Consider the following 23,662-nt stretch of genomic DNA (forward strand, 5'->3'; position numbering starts at 1 on the left):
TGAATTATGAATTTTTCTAGTCTGGCTGGTGGGAAAAGGCACTATTTCCTTTAATCCTTTAAGGATAGTTCTTGTAGTATAAGACCTAAAATTGGGCAGCCTGGGTGGCTCAGCAGTTTAGGCGCTGCCTTCAGCCCAGGGCCTGATCCTGGAGATCTGGGATCGGGTCCCGCATTGAGCTCCCTGCGAGGAGCCTGCTTCTCTCTCTGCCTGTGTCTCTGCCTCTCTCTCTCTCTCTCATTAATAATAATAATAAAAAAGACCTAAAATTAAGGTTCAGCATTATGTGTTGCCTCAGCATCTCAGGAAAATCAGGAAGGCCTCAAATGGCCTAACAACACACTCTCTTCCTGGCTCTGCTTTCAGGATAAGAGCCCCGAGTTGAATAACCCTCTTTATCAATGGGCACCAGAAACAGTTCCTGCTTATCACTGAGTAGTGGAATTCAATTTCCTGCCAGGCTGTGGGATTATTCAAACAAGCCAATCACATCAGGGACCAGGAACCAGGGAGTGCTTGCACTCTTGAGACTACAAAGCCTGCCTCCCACAGCCCTTGGTTGCTCCCTCCGTTCCAGCATGCAATCCCCATAAGGCCCTGCAAGATGTCTTGATCTACAAGGCTAAGAATGTAAGTGACTAAAAAACTGCTGTAAATTTCATTTGTCCAGTATTGGATGTTGTGTGTTTGGCCACTCCCCATAGCCGTAGGGTGGGAATCCATCCATCACCAAGGTGGCAAAGAGGGGAACAAACCAGTTCTTTCCCTAAACTTGGGTAATGTCCTTGTATGCATGTGATCCCCACTCTGAAAAATACTCAAGGGGTGCTTTCTGCAGATATTTGAGGTTCCCTCTGTGCATGTAGTTCTTTCCTCTTTGTAGTATGTCTTATGAACTCTCACTACCTCAATTTTCTTGGACTCAGTTCTGTTTGCTCAACTTAGTCTGCTGGTGTCCACCTGGGTCCCCTTTCTAGCACTATAGACTGAAACTCTCAGTAGCCTAGAGCTCACATGGTTTCCCCATGTATCAGGGCATCACTGACCTTTACTGCCTGAGCCTCATGTCTTGAAAACTATTGTTTTATATATTTTGTCTCTGTCTTTTGGTTGTTTTAGGAGGGAAGGCAAATATTGTAGTTCTGTTACTGGAGGTTCCTCCCTTTATTTTTTAAAACATTTTTTTCTTTCCTGACTTCCTTTTCTGGGACTCCAATTACAAGTATGTTAAATAGCCTGATGTCATCTCACAGCTCACTGAGGCTCTGTTCATTTTATTTTTAAGGCTTTTATTTTTCTTACTTTATTATGGATAGTTTCTATCACTATGTTTACTCTCATTGTTCAACTTTCTTCCACTGTATGCAATCTGCTGTTAATCCCATCCAATGGAATTTTAACATCAGATAATGTATTTTTTATCTCTAGAAGTTTCATTTCCATCTTCATATTTTTCTCCTCATCAGGTCTGTGTTTTCCCCTACCTTTTTTTTCTTTTTTTAAAAAAGATTTTATTTATTTATTCATGAGAGTCAGAGAGAGGCAGAGACATAGGCAGAGGAAGAAGCAGGCTCTTCACAGGGAGCCCAATGTGGGACTAGGATCATCCCCTGAGCTGAAGGCAGATGCTCAACCATTGAGCCACCCAGGTGTCACATACTCTATCTTAAGCATATGGAATTTATTTATAATAACTGTTTTAGCATTCTTGCCTACTAATTCCATCATCTCTGTCATTTTTGCATCTGGTACCATGGGTTAATTTTTCTCCTGGTATGGATTCTATTTTCCTGCTTTTAAAATACCCAATAATATTTTATTGGATGTACAACACTGAATTTTACATTGCTGGGTTTTGGAATTTGTTGTTTTCCCTTAAAGAATGTTGTACTCTGTTCTAGCATGTTTTTATTTAGGCAAAGTTTGATCCCTTCAAGCTTGCTTTTAAATTTGTTAGTGTAGGTCAGGAGTAGCCTTTAGGGTAGAGCTAATACACCCCTACTACTAAGGCAGTATCTTCTGAGGAGTACTTAAATTCCTGCTTATTGTGAAGTCTTTCCATTCACAGAGAGCCTTGTGTGAGCTCTAGGAATTATTCAGCCTACTGCTTTGTGCAGATTCTTTCCCTGGCCCCAAGTGGCTTCTTCTGACATATGCAGAAATCTAAACTTAGCCAAAGACTTGAGGGGATCCCTTTTCAGTTTCTCTCTTTACAGTCCCTCTTCTCTGGGTCTCTGTCCCACAAATACAAGCCACCTAGGTCGTCCCTATCTCTATCTCCTCTACCCAGTGAGACCATTGGGCGCTCTCTTTGGTTTCTTCTTCCCTGTACTGCAGCCTGGAAACTACCTCTAGGCAGTTAGCTGGGGCAAGTGTGAGACTCATTTCATTTGTTTCTCTTCTCTCAGGGATCTTGGTCTTGGGCTGCCTGTTGTTCAGTGTCTGGTTTTCTAGTTGGTTAAGGTAAGAGTATAAATCTAATCCTGTTATTTCTTCATGGCCAGAAGCAGAAGTCCACTCTGCCATATTTCAAAAACATTACAAACAATCCAGATAATAAAGTATATCTAGTTCAGTAATTAAATTTCCTTAAACCTGGCTAAAAATAGCTAGGTTTTGCTTCTACCTAAGCTACACATAGTCTCTGAACTTCAGAAGTCTGTCATCTGATACAATATCCTGACAAATTTCAAACTGTCTTTGGATCTAAGACATATTATATACACGGTAAGAGCAAAGGAACAAGAGGAGTGGGTTTAAAGGTTTAAAAAGGCTTGGCTGACTTGAAATAAGGCAAAGTTTCTTGGGAAGGTCTTTGGCTAGATGGGGTTGCATACAGATGGGCATAAGTTTGTGCACCGTGTATGCTGTGAATAAAGAAGCAGGCTTCATTTTATAGATGACAGAAGATAACATTAAAGTTGTAAATTTTTTAGATTTTTAAGGATAGGAACCTAAAGCAAATTGAAATCATGAAGTCAATTTTGAATTACAATTCATTTTTCCTATTAGTTTTCCTTCAAGAAGGTGAATTCCATCACATATGAAATTCCAAACTCACAAAACTGAATAATCCATTTAAAGGTTTTGTGGAAGAAACAAAATGGCTTTTTTAGATATCTCAAAGGCCAGGTTTATTGCACCTTGCAGAGCTAATACAGGCCTTCCTTCCATTCAATACATTCCATACAAGGATACTCCGAGCCTTCAAAGTATTTACAGAGGTCTATACACAGCACTTTATCTTTATAATAATGCTGCAAGATAGTCAGGGTCAGAAATATGGTCTTCAGTTTGCAAACGAGGGCACAATTTATCTAGTGCGTGAAAGAGCTAGGCAGTATCACTCTAGTTTTCTTGACATCTTCAAAACTCACTAAAATTTAGCTCCTTTGACTTCATCTTTTTTAACATGGCAAGGTACAAACTTCATTGTGCTCATGATGTATTTGATACTGGTCAATCTAACAAGGGACATCATAAAGTTTGCTGAAAAGATGCATGCATGTGAAGGTATGTCACTATTAGAGAAGTCAGGCATATATGCTGTGAGGGGCAATAGCTTAGAGCTATATAACATAAACCATCTTACACTATAGACTAACCCAGGATTTTCATGAAAGCCTTGTCATCTAAACAAAAGAACAAAGAAGTTCAGAACATCAAAATGAGATTATTGTCCTAAGCAAGTGATACTGCTTTGACTATGCTACTTACAGAGCACAGGACTTTAATAGTTTTCAAACTACATTTTAAAAAGCAATTGTTTTAAAAAAAATAGAAAAGCAACTGTTTAACTGGAGAAAGAAGCCATGGCATTAGGAAGATATGTGTTGGCTCAGAATGGCAACAGCTCCAACATTACTCACAGTGTTCAGCCACATTTTCAGAGTTGACACCATATCCCTTTTAAGAGCTGATGGGCCATTCCTGCCCTGGCACACCAGATGGACAAGAGCCATTGTCTGGCACGTGAAGTGAAATGGAATATTCCAAGGTTATACTAGGCCAACAGACACTACAAGCTAAGTCATATGGTTATAAAGATAACACTAAATAAAGCTCTTTTAAAATAAACACAAATAAAAAATAGTCTGGATATTCTTTTCTTTCTTTTTTTAAAAAAACATTTCTCTGGGTGAAAGAAAGGAGAGGCTGGAAATACTGATAAAAGAGAAGAGACTGGCTAATAGGAAGAGGGAGAAAGGAGAAAGACTAACCAAGGATAGATATACCACAAAGCTCTGGCCTAAGAACATAAATATGTGCTGGTCCATTTCACTTTGCCATTAGCTCCAGCTCAGTGACTCTTATGGAGGATAAGGATACCCTGCAGACTTGAGGGAGGAGTCAAATCAGAGCCTGACGTGAAGCTGGAGTTTGTACGTATGTACTCTGAAAAACACATACAGTTGATCAGTTATTCTTATATTACAAACCACAGGAAGTAAAGCACAAAAGAATCCCTGGGCTAATGTGGACAGGCCAAAGATGAGTAAGAAAGCATTTCAGGGTCACAAAGGCCGGGAAACAGTTATATATAAGAAATTCTAGTACCTATCTTTTTCAAAAAATGATGTGGGATTGTATTACTTCCTATATGACCTCTTGTGGTTCACTCTTTCTCTTAATTGCTTCTTCGATTGGAATTTGTGAAAGACGCAGTCTGTAGAAGGCAGTAATGAACAAGCTGATGTGAGAAAGTAAGCAAGATAACAGTGGTTCACACTACTTTGGCTATTTCTATATGCAGTCAGCAGGAAAAAAATCTAATGCTTCACCTGAAGAGTAGCACTATTCCTTCCAGTCTCCACACCTGGTCCCTGAAGACATTAGACAACTACTAACAAAATACAGAATAGTTTCATTAACCATTTCTCTGTACATAAAGATTCTTTAAAAGTCAGTGTGATCACAGAAGGAGCTCCTCAGTGCTTCATGGGTGGTGTCAGTGGTCTCAGAAGGTGGTATACTCCATGAAAGGTCACCTGAAAAAGGGAATGTGACAGCCATGTGGGGAATCGTACCAAGACAGAAAGGAGATCAGAGCACCAGGGCCTTTAGACTGAGGGACCTTCTGAGTACACAACAGGCAGTCGACATCCTCTATAGTGTTTTATGCTGTTACCACTTTTTAAGAATATATTCACTTTTAAAACTTACATAAAGTCCATGCTATGTCATTTATAAACCAGGCACAGGTGTTACTGATAATAAATATTAAAATACTTTGATTTACCAATAACAAACCTATTGTATTAACAAACCACCACATTATAGATATGGACTAAATGAAGACAGAAGTCTAAATTGCAAAATTAATTAACCAACAAAGAAATAGCATTTAGTTTCAAAAGTGGCATATAGTGAAGATCTAAGAGAATTACAAGAACCATATCAGCTATTTAATAATCTCATCACTTTTTACATATTTTAAGTGATAGAAAAGACACCTGTGGCAAATGCCTACCTGGGAGTAACACCTGAAACCTTTCTGTTTGTGTGGAGAGCAAGAGACTACAGAACAGCTGGACAACAAGCACAGGAAAAATAAGTCTTGTCATTGGAACTAAACTGCTTAGCAAAGCTTGACACAATTATGTCTCTCCTGATAGAAGCTATAAATAAACCCAAATAATAATAGAATGCTATGGTCAAAAAAAAAAAAAAAGTGACTCTGGAAGGAAAGAGGACTAATTTTAAAGAGTGACAAACTTACTACTGGTCCTAAACTGTAAACAATGAAAGGAAAAAAAACCCCACTGGGAGAGATTATTTAGGGACACTATGAAAGACTTTTGACCTGAAATACACAATTTTTGCAAAGTTCTTTCCCTATCTTAAAAAAAAAAACCTTTTTATTCTAGAATGAGAAAAATTAATCTTTTAAGCCCCCTTTCACCACTGTAATCTTTCTAATCTTTTAACGATCTTCATTTAAGAAATAATAAAGAAAAAGTTAATTAAAAACTGGGCAAAATGTTTTTGACTCTTCAGAAATACCTCAAGTAAGGAAAAGAAAGTCTTGAATCACTCCTTGGGTAAACACATCTGAGTGAAAGACACATTCCCATGTGAGGAAAGGATGGTGTCTGTTTATGCCAAAAGTCTGCTTCACTTTTCAATTTATTTGTGCTTTCAGAGCCTTCCATTGACAACGACAGAAGAAACATGTAGCTTTAACAGCTCTGCCCAATCCCCTAAACAGCATCAGATGCCAAAGACCCGAAGATACTTCATGGGATAAAAACACCTCTAATACAATTTGCAGTATTTTAAACTAAGAAAGACACTCATTAATTGATTTTAGTGGAGGAAGAGGGCAGTTTTGGGAGAAGGCAGAAATTGGTAAGTACTGATCTACACCACCCATTTTCTTATTAGTGCTTCTCTAAACAAAAAAGAGATCATTGGTGATTTCTAAAAAGGAAAACCCCAAAGTGACATTTTCTGAAAAGTAAATTGAAGAGAACTTTCATCATAAATTAATATATACAGCAGCTTTATAATGAGATCAACTTCCAAACCAATAAATTAGAGGTTATTGTTGCAGGGACAGCAAGAGACTTTATAACAGAAAACTTGCAGCAACGGCTAATCCCCATGTCTAGATTTATATTAATTAAGGAGCAATCCATATGCATAGGGAAACACTAAATAGAAGCAGGTCAAAGCCAGGGCTAAACATTGAGGTCAGTGTGTCTAAATTTACACAAAGATTATAATGAGACAAACTTAACTGACAAATATACTCTGCTGAGTCCCATCAAATTCGAGTTTGTAGAGCAAAGAGCCTTAAATGAAAATTAAATACTTATCTTTAAAGGATAGTTGATTTAAGAGAAATTTAATAAGCATGTATTATTTTTATGAGAAAAAACTGAAGATACTTTCATTTTGAAAAAAAGAAAACCTGATACCGAGACATATTCAAGGAGTACATCTAGACCCTTTTTTTTAACCTTTAAGATATCCTTGTGCCACCATGAAAACTATGAATATGCAACATAGCCAGAGTTCCCCAAATGTAACTCCCAAAGGAGCTTAAATCAATGGCTCCTTTGTCTAGTATGATAACTGCAACTTTAAATCACCTTTCCAGAGAATTAAACAAGCAAATGAAAACCTCCCCCCGCAACAAGTAACCTTTCACTTAAAAATTTTCACCAAATTGGACACAGATTATTTTGAACTCAGATGTGATGAACTCAAAGCTATCCACAATATTCTGAGTGTGAATCTACTGAAAGGATGCATTTTCTGTAGGAATGGAACCATTCTGAATAAGGCTAATGTTAAGCTACACCAGCCCTATCAGCCCCTTGCCTATATAAAACTGTAGACATTCCTCAGGTAGATGAATCCTCCTAGAGAGGAGCAGGAGTGGCTGGTGATCTTATGTGCCTTTTTCCCCAGTGTAGCAGGGTTATTTACTATTCATGCACTGTAGCTGAGCGATCTTTTCTAAAGCTCGTCTTATAAAAATCTAATGCTGGTACTCAAAGCTAGATAAACTATAAACATCTCCTCTAGGTCTCCATTAGTCCTAACTTCCCCCTATGTATTTGAATTAGACTGTGTATGAACATGTTTCCATCACTAGAGCCAGTCTAGACAGAAAGTCAGTCACTGGAGTATGCATGTGGCCACAATGCTCTGTATAAAAGGTTATGCAACTCACCAGTGCAAGCAGTTGCCCTATAAGGTACTACCCATACCTGCTGACAGGCACACAGTTAGATAGGTTTTTGTAACTTGCCCTCAGCACTTGAATATTACAAAAAAATATGACTTATTTGGGGAAATGCTCTCAGAGGGATGGCAGCACTGAATTAGGGGGAAAATACCCTTCTATTTTCAAGAAAAGATAAATTGGGATGTTTATTATTCAAGCTTTTAAGTGCTTTATTTGGCAATAGGTTTCTCCATAGGATATTCTTAAACAGGAGGTTTTTAAAATATATCTAAAACATTTTGATTTATGATTTTTTTCCCAGGAACACCATGAGTTGTGGAAATATGCCTATAGCTTAAAGAACTCCTATATTGCTTATTACACAAATTCCACACCAATAGAACGTGACCAAAAATTCAACACCCACAAGAAGCAATAAGCTTCAGGATCTCTTATAGGACAACTATAAGGAGTAGGAAAAAAGAAAGAAGTTATTGCTATTGTGTACACTACTAATTAGTCTGACATGTCAGAAGCATCTTCTTTTTTAAGTAAGAATTATTGTGAGTGTTGTTACTGGAAGCACCTTGCCCCAAACCAGATACTAAAATGGAAGGCTTTTAGAAAGTAAGGAAATATAAAGATAGCTGCTTGGTAATTAAGGGTCTCAGACTCAGACAATTAGTAGGGTTATATTAATTCTTTATATTTCCACAATTATAATATTTCTCCCAAAACATGACCTTTAATATCCAAATTAAAAAGGCAACATATTATTCAATCATCCAGATCTTTTGTCCACACAAGTAAATCTCTGGACAATTAGAGGATTTTTATTATTTTGTTTCAGAACTCTCAAATTCCGTATTAAAACAGTATATTGTTATGATTTAAAATATACCTTATTTGCATGTGTTGTTTAAATAATTTACCTTCATTTCTTCTAAAAAGAATACTGACTACCAGTTTGCTACTTTCCACAGCGACACATATGGCACCATAATTCTAATGCAGTGACCTATTCTGAAGTTTACTGTATTATATCTTTTAAAAAGGGTTGTTGGGATCCCTGGGTGGCGCAGCGGTTTAGTGCCTGCCTTTGGCCCAGGGCGCGATCCTGGAGACCCGGGATCGAATCCCACGTCGGGCTCCCGGTGCATGGAGCCTGCTTCTCACTCTGCCTGTGTCTCTGCCTCTCTCTATCTCTCTCTGTGACTATCATAAATAAATAAAAATTAAAAAATAAATAAATAAAAGGGTTGTCATGAAAGTTAATAGTGTGAAGCACATCATTTAAGAATATTTAGCCTGTCTGAAAAAAGTCCTTGATAACCTATAAAAACACTCAAACCTTAAATAAAGATAAGTTTTGAAGCTGAGTAAGGAATACATTAAGGTTCATTATAACCATTTTCTCTATTTTATGAATGTGAAAATCCCACTTCTTCCCTATCTTTGGTAAAGTAGAGTCTAAAGCCATCTAGTTTAAACACTTTACTAGTATTTCCTACATGTGCTTAAACATAATTAGGTCTTCATTTACTTAAAATCTCCTACAATTCATTTAAAAATTACTAATTTGGTTGACATCCTAATTATACCAAACTAATGAGTTTTAGTGCTGTTACAGTACACACCAATCAGAATCCTACAAAGGATGAGTGGACAACTATATAGTAGTAAAAAACAAACAAAACAAAACCAGAAAATATATTATTCTCCCAGGAATTCATCTTCCTGCTTTAAGAATGTTTGTAACATAGCTATTACTTGGTTCAGAGCTATTTCCTGGATCAGAGGTAAGGAAACCAGTGAGAAAAATAAACATAAGCATGATAAATACAAGGTTGTGTTTTCTTCTTTACCAAAACAGAGCAATTTCTCCAGTGGCTCTTTTCTTTAAAGGAGATGTGAAGGTAAAACTTTTACAGGCATATTTTGAATGTGACTCATATATCAGCAAGTAAGGTATAGTTTTTACCATCTTTAAAAGAATCAAATTACCAAGGAGATAGATGTACTTAAGAAAGTAAAGTTTTTGTAGATCAGCATTTTTGGACAATGATATATAAAAAAATAATAAACAGCTAATATTCTTTTTAACCTAGGCAAACTGGATGTTCAGGAAAGATATCAAACTGATTGTTATACTAAATAAAGACTTACCTACACAAAGCAGAAATATCAAGGGTTTAATTAGGATACCTGCTTTGTCATGCAATCATCTCTCCCCTCTATACTGAAGCTACCAATCCTTTCCTGGCAACTCTGACTCTACTTCTTTTTACTTGTTTCACTACCTGGCAATCTAAATTCTAAACTCATGATCAGATAATTTTAGCTTTCTTTTCTCATTCTGTGTTTTCTAGAAAATCATACTTTGATAAAGTCCATAAAACTGGATCTTTTAGTGTATTATATTATTATATAGTAGTATCTCTTGTAAAATAACTAGAGTTCCTTTTACAGAATGACATGGTAGGGAAACACATTTTATAAATATATAAGTAACCAGAATCCATACTTAAAAATTTCATTCATTCATTCATTTCAGATAGAAAGAGAGGGGCCCATTAGCAAACAGGGGAAGGGGCAGAGGGGGCAGAGGGACAAGCAGACTCTGCACTGACCTCGGAGCCTAATTGTGGGCTTCATCCCATGAACCTGAGATCATGCCCTTAGCTGAAATGCTGAATTCAAGTGTCAGATGCTCAACTGACTGAGCCACTGGTACTTTTTTATTTTTTTATTCACGAGAGACAGAGAGAGAGATAGAGAGAGAGGCAGAGACCCAGGCAGAGGGAGAAGCAGGCTCCATGCAGGGAGCCTGATGTAGGACTCGATCCAGGTCTCCAGGATCATGCCCTGGGCTGAAGGCGGCGCTAAACCGCTGAGCCACCCGGGCTGCCCACCCCCCCTTTTTTTAAACCAAATGTATAATGGTACAGAATCACTTCTGTGAAACTTCTTTAATTCATAAAACATATGAATCCATATTTCCAAACAGATCTGAGGAAGCTGATGGGACCTGTGGTGCAAGAGGGGGCAGTGTGCCAGAATTCTACAGATAATACTGAGTTAGAACCCAAAGTCCTTTATACATTTTTTTGGACTTTACTTACTCTCCTGGTTTTTAAAATACGAGGTAGATTGACAACCTACATATAAGTATAGCTTTCCTTTACATAAGGTGTCAGAGAAGTTAAATGACTATGAATTATAGCCTATCTATATCCACTTTTGGAAGCACTGATTAGAATGACTTCTGGAATTTATCATTGTGACATTTTAGAAGAAAGCCAATTCTTCACAAAGAAAACAGCTTGAAGTTAGATATATGTTGTACCATATATTTTTACTTCCTAATTTTCTCACTTTTAAAAATGTCATAGGCATTAGGAGAAACCTTATGTCTATGTTCCCATATTTAATGTCTTTAAAAAAAAAAGAATTTTGCATTCCTGCTAAGACCTGACATCAACAATAGTCCACAATAAACAGGTAAACTTATTGTTTTCACAGCTTTATCTAAATTTCAGTTAAAGAAACTGTTCGTTGCTAGTTCTCAAGTATAGCTGAGTAGGATGTGTAGAAGCCAGGTTCACGCTACTATTAGTAGGCAGCAGGATCCTCTTAAAAATACATTTATTGGGATGCCTGGGTGGCTCAGTGGTTGAGTGTCTGCCTTTGGCTCAGGCTGTGATCCCAGGGTCCTGGGTTCAAGTCCTGCATCGGGCTCCCACAGGGAGCCTGCTTCTCCCTCTGCCTAGGTCTCTGCCTCTCTCTCTGTGTCTCTCATGAATAAATAAAATCTTAAAAAAATCCATTTATGTACCTTTCATCAGTCTAATAACTCACAGACTTAGTGTAAATAATTTACACAAATACACCTATGTTGAAATAATTAATTCTACTTTCTGGTCCCCATCCCCCTAGCAGTCACCAGCAATTATAAAATTTTCATGTTCAGTAACACAATTTATTATACAATCACAACTAGGTCAAAGACAAGCAATTAATAACAATCAAAGTTAGGTATCTGAGATAATTTATGGATAAGGATTGTATCAGCTGTTTAAAAAATGGGTCATAAGTGATCTGAAACAAATTGCTGTGATGGAGACTGAGGAAGAAGCCATTCTCCAACCTTTTCCAGAATACTATAAAAGACTGGGAGCAAATTCTTCTTTCCATTTGCTCAGTCCATTTGAGAAGAATAAAGCTCTTACCAATAAAACTGCAGCTGTGCTCACCCTCAGCTTAATCAATGTGTAAGGCTGAGGGTTAGTTAGCTGCCATTCTTGGTCCTATTTGTTGTTCTAATAAAGATATGCATAAATCTAAGAATGGGAGTAACCAATACTTGATTTTTATTTGGAAGGTGTTGGGAAGCAGGAGGAAGAGCTCATCCATCTTGGAGTGTTGATGTTCGTGAGTATGCTCAGAGCATTTTCATTTGACCTGGCCTGTGTAGTTCTGCCTGTTTGTGAAGGGTGGCCAATAAAGACTTCATGGTTGTATGAATGCAGGACCTTGATGGCCCAGGCTGAACCACAAGGCAGCTTTTAGTCTGAAGGCAGATGATAGGGGAATGAAATATACAGGGTGAGGGTCAGAGCCCAAATGACTCCCTCACAGAACAAAAGAACCAAGTCGGGATGCCTGGATGGCTTAGCGGTTGAGTGTCGGCCTTCAGCTCAGGGCGTGATCCCGGTGCCCGGGATCGAGTCCTGCATCAGGCTTCCTGAGAGGAGCCTGCTTCTCCCTCTGCCTATGTTATGTCTCTGCCTCTCTCTCTCTCTGTCTCTCATGAATAAACAAAATCTTTAAAAAAAAACAAGAGTCAAATTACACACCTTTTACAGATTACACTGCTGCTCATCTTTGGCAGTTAAAAAGAAATCCTTATTATGAAAAATTTCAAACATATTCAAATGTAGACTAGTATAATAAAACTCCCCAATGTACCCCTCACCCATCATTCAACAATTATAATGGTCAATTTCCTATCTTCCACATCCCTATCTACTTCCAACCTTTCTGGATTATTTTGAAGCAAATTCTAAATATCAAAGAACTCTATTTGCAAATAGTTCCATTTTTCTAAAAGATAAGGACATGTAAAAAATTTATAATGAAAATTATTTTATTATATCAAAAAATTTCTGGCAATAACTCAATATCAAATGGTTAGTTTTAAAATTTCTAATTATCTCATAAAAGCCATATATTTGGGGGATAATTTTTTAATGATATAAGTTTATAACACTTTGATAGCAACAGCAATAGGGTAGAAAAGTAGAACTGAGATAAATAAAATAATGCCAGATGACATCTAGATTTAGGTACTTTTCAGAAAAAAAAAAGATTAGAAGTATTCTGAAAATTACTCTGTAAATAAAGCATCTGGTATAGAAAAACTGTTGAGCTGCTTGTTTTATCTCATAACTGTCAGTGTTTTCAGGATAGTTCATTTTGTCTGAGGCAAAATACCTGTTATTTTTAGGTCTAAAGATCATAAGATAAGCATATTTTATTTATTTTTATTTTTATTTTTTTAAATTTTATTTATTTATTCATGATAGAAATAGAGAGAGAGAGGCAGAGACACAGGCAGAGGGAGAAGCAGGCTCCATGCTGGGAGCCCAATGTGGGACTTGATCCCCGGACTCCAGGATCAGGCCCTGGGCCAAAGACAGGCCCTGAACCACTGAGCCACCCAGGGATCCCCGATAAGCATATTTTAAATAATAAACTTCAAATAAAGAATATGATAAACATCTAAGAGTTAAAAAAATAACCATAAAACAGCAAAAACAAACTTCAAAAGACAAAATCAAATAGAACAGAGCTTAAATTTTGTATATGCTTGAGAAGAGAGCACTGACAAATAACATTCCATGAAAAATGGAAATATGATTAGTACTCTAAACTTTAGCAATTCATGGATTAAATCATGTTCACCAAGGAGGATGAGGGATGCCTGGGTGGCTCAGTGGTTGAGCAGCAGGATTCAGCTCAGGGAGTGATCCTGGAGACCCAGGATCGAGTCCCACATTGGGCTCCCTGCATGGAGCCTGCTTCTCCCTCTGCCTGTGTCTCTGCCTCTCTCTCTGTGTTTCTCAGGAATAAATAAATAAAATCTTAAAAAAAAAAAAAAAAAAAGGAGGATGAAACTCCAAAAGCCTGGAAGGTTGGTCCTGGCCTTTTGAGCTTATCATCCTCTACTTTGTTCCTCAAACAGGGTGACACAGCCAAACTCTGGCAGTCAGGTGATATCTGACAAATAAGAGTGCTCTGGCAGGCTCATCAATAAACATCACTGTGAAGTGTGAACAGCCCTATAAAGGTCAGCAGTTAGACCCACCTAGACTGCTGCACTGGGAACAGCATGACAATCACCTGTGCACCCATTAACCAGCTGGTAACTGTTGGACATTTTGTCACCTGGAGAAATAATCCTTCCTAGGAAATAATACAATAGGGACTACTAATTCAAGGTTAGGCTTTTTTCCAGGGTTTAAATCCAAGAGTGTCAGTGCTGAGGTGGTGGTATTTAGAGATTATTCAATACTCTCTTCTCTCAATTAAATTCATCTGAGTAGGTATTTATCAGCCATTGAATGTATGTCCATTTGGGGTCCTAAATACTCTGGGAAATGACATCAACAACAGTTCATGACTGTTTACAAAGGGCTTGCACATATACCTCATAGGAATGCTGTGATTTACGTAGGGCTGACGGTTATCTCTGATAAGAAACTGAATCTGAGGAAAGATAAGTGACCAGTATGAGTCACAGAACTAATTAACAGTGGAGCTGGTATTAAAATCTGTAACTGCCAACTATAAAGACCATGAAGTAGGATGTATAACCCTACCCTCAAACATTTAACATTTATTTCTGAATAGACCAAAATTCTTAAAACAGACAAACGTAAATTATAAATATGAAGATTGAATAAAAAATCACTATATGTAGGGAGAAGAGTGAGTAAACATTTTTAAAATTGGTTAAATTTATATTCTTAGGCAAAGCCTGCTTCGGAACTGATAGTATTTCTGGTGTTAAAACAGCTTTATAGATTCAGTATAGGATAATCTTATTTATTTGTATTCTATCAAACTTATATTTTTGATAATTTGAAGATACATTAGATTGAAGTTTAAAGTTAAAACTGGGAGAAAAAAATCTGCAGATTGGATGTGACCCAGAAAAGAACGTGAAGTAAATCCATTAAACAAAGGAATGGATATTCTGACTTGTTTAAGATAAATAACTCTTTTTCAAGACTCTAGAAGTGTGATGTGATGTGCCATATAGATATATATCATGTGCCAATTAGGAAACATTTTTATACGTCCTAAAGAATAAACATTAGTTTGTTACCATATATTTTACAAACAATATTCTATTCTTTTATCAGATGGGCTACATCAAATTGATAAAACTTTAGGTTTAATCTTTAGGCTTATTCTTTATTTTTTCTTTATCCTTTAGGCTTATTCTTACCATTAATAGGATATTTTTAAAATCTATTTATTTCATGTATGTGATTTTGCTTTAGCCAGGGATGATTTTTATTTTTGTTGTTTTGCAGAATGTATCTGTAGTTTTCTGAGACACTGGCAAAAGAAAACTCTAATTTACTAAACAGGAATTGTTTTGATTGCTGAGAGAAGGCTTTGGTGGGATGAATGTATTAAGCAGAGATTACCTGTACAGAGAACAGCTTCCCTCATATGAGCTGATTCAGAGTGACAGGCCCATTTCAGCTGACTGGGAGACCAAGCAGGCCTAGATATCACTGGGATAAGGAATGGCTCTCAGCACAGAGCTTCTTCTCTAAGTATAAAATTATACCTTATTCCAAGTGTAAGAAGTGAGGATATTCATCTAGTGCTCAAAAGTGCCTTATAAATGGTATTGTCTCAAAAGTTTCTTTCTTTTCTCCCTCTAGTTTTATTGAGATATATTTCACATAAAACACTAAGTTTAAGGTGTACAGTATGATGACCTCATGCCAAAAGTTTCTTGAGTAAGGGATTGACTTCCCAAAATAAATTTTCTCTTAAAATACCACTCCCCTCTAAATTTCAGCAACCCCCAGAGGTACTCTTTTGGGAGTGAGGAGGCAGATGCAGTTCCATGTTCCATTATTTCCAGAAGAACCACTTGATGTAGGCCTTATATCACACAAAAAGTGTTTTTTAATGACATTACCTCCAAATAAGTTATACATAGTCATACAAATGGGACTGAAATAGGAATAACGAGATAGAAAGAACACAGTATTTGTCATTCAGTTTTAGATTAGTACAGCATTACTGAAATTCACTACTATTTGGGGGTAAAAGTATGAAATAATTTAAAAAACTTTTTTTATAGTAGTAAGTACAATATTAATTTTTATTTATTTGTGATAGTCACAGAGAGAGAGAGGGAGAATGAGGCAGAGACACAGGCAGAGGGAGAAGCAGGCTCCATGCACTGGGAGCCCGATGTGGGATTCGATCCCGGGTCTCCAGGATCGCGCCCTGGGCCAAAGGCAGGCGCCAAACCGCTGCGCCACCCAGGGATCCCCTAAAAAACATTTTATAGTGATCTTACACAATTATATTTTATTTTCCTTTTGGTAGAAGTATTTTTATATGTCCTTATTTTAAAAAATTTCTATTAAACAATAAGTAACGTACAAAAGTCAAACAGATTATAATTTCTTTATGTTTTATAGACCAGCCAGGATCCTAAGAGAGACCCTGATTCCCCTTTGTCATTTCTCTCTTGTCTAAAACTTCACCTTCTAGTGAGTTTATTCCTGAAGGTGGAAGACAGAACTTCATCTTCAATACTAATTAAATACTCAAAGAAGAATTTCTCATTGAAAAAAAAAATCAATGAAAACTCTGTAGCTACCTTTGGATTTTTGTAATTTCCAAAATAAACCCAAATATGTAAAAAACTGGCAGTGGGTTTGTCTTCTGGTTAAGAGAATCTGGTCAAAGACACATAATCACACATTTAGTATAACACAGAAAATAAGAACTTTGAGCATAAAGCACCCTAGCAAGCCACAAAGGCTTGGCTATAAACTCTCTTTAGTTTTCCTAGAAAGTTATAGTTCCTAGTTGACAACCATTCAGCTTTTTTGTTCTATTAGCTTGAAAGGACGCATGGTTATTAAAATGCCAACAAGGTCACGTCTGTGTGGTGCTGCTGGTTGTTATCAGATTTTAATAGCCCACATTTCTCAAATTAACATCTTCTGTAGGCATCTAATTAAAGATTAAGCTATTCAATTTGAATTTTTATTATTATTTGGCAGCAGAATATAATGCATTCTTTAAATGCACTTCCCTATCCAAAATGATTTTTCATTAATTTTTATCACACTATGCTCTTTCCTTCTTGGCAAATAATAGACCTTAAAAAAGACTAATGAGAAAACCCAATTTAAAACAAAAGCAGTTACATACTATGGAAATTTAAAATCAATAATAATAATAGTTATAATAGTAGTGGTGGTGGTGGTGGTGGTGGTAGTAAACAATTCACTAAGGTCTGACATTTAAGTCTTGAATAGACTTATTCAAGAATTCAATATTGGACTTAAAGTCTCTTACCAGGGTTGCAATCTGTAAGAAGTGAGCAGATGGAGAGGAGAACTTTAGAAATGGTTAGGGCTGGACTCCAGTTGTCCTTTAGGATATCCAGACAGATGACACCCTGGCTGTTAATATTACAGTGATAGATTCTTGTTCGGAAGGTAACCTAGAAGAAAATGTAAAGTTGTTATAAATAGATATACTTTTTATTAGACAAAATATTCCAAGGGTCACTGGTTGAACCATATACTTAAATTTCTCCTCAGGCACATAAGAAGAATCAATAAACAAAATCATTATTTTAGAACTTGAACCATTCTGGCACAGAGAACTAAACCCCAATAGCAAAATCATGTCCTTTTGCTTTTGATGAAGAGTCCTATCACTTAACTAATGTTCTGGGGACTGAATTTGCTCTTAGTGCAATTGTAGGAATGCTCATAAGGGAAAAACTAACTGTGATTTCTAAAAGCATTTGAAAGAAAAAAATTCAAAAAATAAAAATTTCAAAGGAAACTTGTTGGGAGTCCAATTGTTTTAAGGACTTGTATATTTTAAAGTTCAAAACAGCACTGGAATATTGTAAAAAGGACATAAATACTATTCTCTGTCACAGTTTGAAAACATGAATTAGGCATGTATGTAAATAATATACCTTAAGTTTATAAAGAAACTATACTAGTTACAATTTATGAATCCTTTCCTCCTTAAATTCTATATTTTGAATATAATATTAACATAGTCTACCTCTTCCCTATGATAGGTAGATTACCACTGCACTTTGTTTAGGTATAATTTTGAGATATGTTTATAACATTTTTAAAGAACTTCAATTAAAAAGTTAAGTCTAAATCAGTTTTATAACTCTGGTAAAATTCTGTTTTATAGAAGTTTTATGTAAATAATAATAAGATATTAATACTATTTATTAATAACATGTTTATAAGTATTCTCAACATTTAAGTTGAAATATACAAAAAAATCTTGTTTTTTTTTTTTAAATACCAGTCTTCTGGTATCTAAGTTCAAAATGGCTATGAACCAAAAAATATATGGCAGATATTTGTAGGTGTTGCCACCTAACCAGGGCACCCACTCAAACTCAATTTATTTAGTTTGCATAAAATCAAGACTCAGGACAGATCCAGTCTTCTACAATTATTGAACAACACAGTACCATTTTCAGGCTAGATGAGTATTCCTAATAAGACCTGTTCTTCTAGCCACATGCCAGACCTTATGGAGAACTTTAACATTTCTTCTATACACACTCCAAATACCTAAAAATGCTGAGGAAACTGTAACATTTAAAAAAATGCATAGCTGAATTTGCACAGAGATTTCCCAGAGGCCAGAACTGAAAACCAAGAATCGCACTAAGCACATGAGCTGACAGTGTAGCTGCCAGGGGTGGGACCTATGGAAGAGGGAATAGCTAGTCTTGATAAAATGGGGGCTTGGGATTTGACGCCTTCATGGAGAAAGGGGAAATCTTAGGTCTACATGTGGCAAGAGGTTGGAATTGAGAGGCTTTATATAGATTAGGCCACTTGAGCAGCTAGTCTTTTAGTAAATGGATGGACTTTTTTTTTTTTTTTAAAGATTTTATTTATTCATGAGAGACAGAGGGGGAGAGAGAAGAGAGAGAGAGAGAGAGAGAGAGAGAGAGGCAGAGTCACAGGCAGAGAGAGAAGCAGGCTCCATGCAGAGAGTCCGATGTGGGACTCAATCCTGGGACTCCAGGATCAGGCCCTGGGCTGAAGGCAGGCACTAAACCCCTGAGCTACCCAGGGATCCCAGTAAATGGATGGACTTGAAAAGAAAATGCCTTCTGGGAGAGATAGCAAAGACATGTGCTGGAGAAAGCCTATGCTCTGAAGTGAGGAGAAAAATGTTTCCTCTGAATTCTAAGTCGTGGGCATATGTACTATGAAAACACCAACTAAAAAAAAGAGCTTAAGTGGCTATATTACTATCAGATCAAATATATGTTTAAGGCAAAATGAATAAAGAAGATTGCTGCATTATGATAAAATGAACAACTCATCAGAAAAATGTAACAGTTCTGAAACTGTTGTACCTAATAAGATAGCCAAAAATATAAAAAGTGAAATTTAGCAAAATTATAGAGAAAATGACATGTCTACAATCAGAGGGACATCTTGCTGTAGTAACGGAAGTCATCCAGACCAAAATGTAGTAAGGATACTGAAAATAGGAACAACCAAATTAACAAAATCAAGGGATTGAATGAAAATGAAATTCCACACTTAACAAAGAATATACATTCTTTTCCATTCACATAAGAAACATATTTAAACTGATCACATACTAAGCCACAGAGGAAGCTTAAGATATTTCAAAGAATTATTAAGACCACAAAAATTCTCCATCAAATGTTTGGGAAACTGAAAAACACATTTTTCAAATAATTCTTGGATCAAAGGAAAAAAATTGGCTACATTTATAACTGAATGACAGTGAAATGTTTGGACTGCCAATACCAAACTTTGCAATTTGGTTAAAACAGTTATCATAAAGAAATCTACAGTTTCAAATACACAAATTAGAAAGGAGGAAAGGCATCTATTGAGTGCTTAAGGAAAAGAAAAGAATAACAGTAAATCCTATAAAAGCAGATAGAGACATGAGCAGAATTTAATGAAATAGAGAATACCTAACAATATTAAAATTCTGCAGAGAAATCAGTGTGTCTATTCCTTTAAGTGCTTACTAGATGGAAAGACAAAATATTTTTATGATCCAGTGTAAATGATGAGTGGCTTTTATAAACCTATCAGATACTGATTGGCTACTAGGAGCCAGTTAATCCTCAAAATAATTCAAAGAGGTATTGTACCTACTTTTAAAATGAAACTGTAACTCTGTGAGATGATGGATGTATGTGGTAATCATTTTGCAATACATACATACATATATCAAATCATTATGTTGTGCACCTAAAATAAATACAATGCTTTATGCCAATTATATCTTAATAACACAGCAGGAAAAAAATAAATGAAGTCACAGAGTGGTTAAAGAACTGGCATGTGGTTGCACAGTTGGCAAGTGGAGGAGCCAGAATTTGAACACAGCTTTGTTGACCCAAAACCTCATGCTCTCCTACTTAGCCTCAATGCCCCTCCCTCCTTTTTTACTTTTAATTTTGAGATTATTATACAGTCACACCATGTTGTAAGAATAATACTGACGGGTCACATATGTTTCTCATCCACTTTCCCCCAATGGCAACATCCTACATAACTGTAATGTATCATCACAGGAAACTCACACTGATACAGTCTGCTGACCTTTTCCATTTATCATCAGTTTTATATGCACTCATGTACACACGTGTTTCTATGCAATTTTATCACATGTATATCTGTTACCACAACCACAGCCAAGATACATAATAGTTCATTCACAAACATCCTTTATGCTACTATTTAACTGACACAGTCACCTTCCTATCTTCCTCTCTTAATTCTTGAAAACCACTACTCTTTGCCTCTGTGATTCTGTCATTTCAAGAATGTTACATAAATGGAATCATATAGAATGTAATTTTTGAAATCACCTCTTTTTACTTTCACATTGCCCTTGAGATTCATCTAAATTGTTGCACGTATCAATAGTTTGTTCTTTCTTATTGATAGGTAGTATTCCATGGTATGGATGTACCAGTTTGTTTAACCGTTTACCTACCGAATGGATTATTTCTAGTTTTTAGCTATCACAAATAAAGCTGCCATCAACATGTGTATGTTTGTGTGAACATAAGTTTTGCCTTCTCTGAGGTAGATGTCCAAGAATGCAATTGTGGGGTTGTATGATAAGTTCATACTTAGTTTTATAATTTTTATAATTTTTTATAATTTTTTCCAGAGCAGTTGCACCCTTTTATATTCCCACCAGCAGAGTGATCCAGTTTCTCTGCATCCTTGCCAGCATTTGGTGTAATATGATTTTAGCCATTCTGATTGGGTGTAGTGGTTGGTATTGCATTGTGGTTTTAATTTGCATTTTCCTAATTCCATACTTTTTCATGTGCTTATTTATTATCTGGATACCCTCTTTCTTAGGATGTTCATGCTCATCCATGTCTTTTGCCCATTTTCTAATTAGGTTGGTTTTACTGTTGATTCTCTATTTTAAGTGAAGATATTTCATTAAAAGTATAGTTGGATGAAAAATAAAGCATGAGTTTGCAAAGAATCTTGTGGATTTTTTGGACAGAGAATGCTTCACACTTGAATGTTTTGTAATACTGATTAAAGGATCTACTTTGCTGTTTGTTAACTTTTGTCCCAACAGGTATTCATATATAAACCACAGTGAAGGGCAGCCCAGGTGGCTCAACCCACAGCCACAGCCACAGCCGCCTTCAGCCCAGGGAGTGATCCTGGAGACCCAGGATTGAGTTCCACGTCTAGCTCCCTGCACAGAGCCTGCTTCTACCTCTGCCTATGCTCTGCCCGCTCTCTCTCTCTCTCTCTCTCTCTCTCTCTCTGTGTCTCTCATGAATAAATAAAAAAATCTTAAAAAAGAATAAACCACAGTGAATCAAACAGGTAGTTTGTTCCTATGTTTTAATGCTGTAGGCTCCCACAAATAGCACTTTACAATATTTTTTTATTTTGTGTATGGATGACACACAATGTTACACTTCTTTCAGGTATATAATGACAAGTCATTCAACATCTCTATACATTATGTTCTGCTCACCACAAGTGTAACTACCATATGATGCTATTACAACTGTCACCATACAACACTTACAGTATCACTGACTGTATTCCCCATGCTGTACCTTTTATTCCTATGACTTATTCATTCCCTAAGTGAAGTCTGTATCTCCCACTCCCCTTCACCCATTTTGCCTATCCACCAATCCCTTCCGTTAATCATCAATTTGTTCTCTGCATTTGTAGGTATGATTCTGCTTTTTGTTTATTCATTTGTATTGTTTTTTTAGATTCCACACATAAGTGAAATCATATGGTATTTGTCTTTCTCTCACTAACTTCACTAAGTCTAATTCCTTCTAGGTCCATCCATGTTGCTGCAAATGGCAAGATCTCATCCTTTTTTATTGTTAATATTCTATTGTATATATACATACCATGTCTTCTTTATCCATTTATCTACTGATGGACTCTTGGGTTGCACATATCTTTTTGAATCAGTGTTTTCGTTTTCTTTGGGTAAATACCCAGTAGTGCTTATTAAATCATATAGTATTTCTATTTTTAATTTTTGAGGAACCTCCATACTGTTTTCTACATTGGCTGATGATTAGTGACGGTCTGCTGGCCATCTGTATGCCTTCTTTGGGAAAACTGTTTATTCGGGTTCTTTGCGCATATTTTAATCAGACTGTCTGATTTTTTTGGTGTTGAGTTGCATAAGTGGTTGATATATTTTGGATATTAACCCTTTATAGGATATATCATTTGCAAATATCTTCTCCCATTCAGTGGGCTGCCTTTTACTTTTGTTGATGGTTTCCTTTGCTCTGCCAACCCTTTTTATTTTAGTGTAGTCCCAACAGTTTGTTTTGGCTTCATTTTCTTTGCCTTAGGAGACATTATCTAGAAAAATGTTGCTAAGGCCAATATCAATGAATTTATGCTTGTGTTCTCTTCTAGGAGTTTTATGGCATCAGGTCTCACATTTGGGTCTTTAATCCATTTTGAGTTTATTTTCCACAAATACCACCATTTGAACTGGAAAAAAAAATTGATGATCACAGAGTTTTAAGAAGTGTTACACATTCATCTATTGTGATGTAAGCCATGACCTCTTCAGGGTTCCCTCATCACACTCCTACTTCTAGTACCAGACTTGCCACAGCACCTTCTCAATTACCCCTGCAAGTATTTTCTTTCAATTGATGTCTAATGCAGTGCTTGGCACACAGAAAGAGCCCATTGTTTGCTGAATAAATGCTAACAAATCAGAGGCTGGTGCTCAAACACAGACAAGCATCTTTCTGAGGGTTTGTAACATCTTATTGTTCTTTAGGTAAAAGAAGATTTTAGAACCACAACTTATAGTAGACTGAAAAATGGAAAACTGAGGAGAATAACCTAAGAAAGCAAGACATATTTTAAATATCTTTTTGCACCCAAATGTTACTTTACTAAATTGTCCTATAGATTAAAATATTATTTCAGAAAAGATTTCATACAGGTTAAACTGATAATAAAAAATAATAAATATTTAGTAAGCACTTAATATGTGCCAGGCACTCCAACATAAAAAATTTTATTATTACTATTGCCTATTTAAATAATAAAGAAAATTTAAAAAAACATGTGGTCTGGTCAAATCAGCAAAAGTGTTCCACAATCAAGGCGAAAACCTGCTTTTAAC

The 23,662-nt window shown here is 36.2% G+C and overlaps 1 protein-coding gene and 1 long non-coding RNA gene across 8 annotated transcripts in view; one reads left to right on the top strand and one right to left on the bottom strand.

Annotated features, from left to right (window-relative positions):
• UBE2E2 (ubiquitin conjugating enzyme E2 E2) overlaps positions 1–23,662 on the bottom strand; it is a 528,260-nt gene that overhangs the window by 29,335 nt on the left and 475,263 nt on the right. For all 7 annotated transcript variants that reach the window (XM_038570719.1, XM_038570715.1, XM_038570718.1 and 4 more), the window contains one exon: positions 17,300–17,447. In XM_038570719.1, coding sequence (XP_038426647.1) covers positions 17,300–17,447 — 148 coding nt within the window. The remainder of the gene's footprint in view (positions 1–17,299; positions 17,448–23,662) is intronic.
• On the top strand, positions 497–21,746 carry LOC102151630. The gene is made up of 5 exons (XR_005376958.1): positions 497–630; positions 2,409–2,463; positions 6,143–6,348; positions 12,057–12,106; positions 21,602–21,746. It is a non-coding gene; the product is annotated as an uncharacterized LOC102151630 (long non-coding RNA).

This window comes from Canis lupus, chromosome 23 (genome assembly GCF_011100685.1).
Source record: "Canis lupus familiaris isolate Mischka breed German Shepherd chromosome 23, alternate assembly UU_Cfam_GSD_1.0, whole genome shotgun sequence".
NCBI lineage: Eukaryota > Metazoa > Chordata > Mammalia > Carnivora > Canidae > Canis > Canis lupus.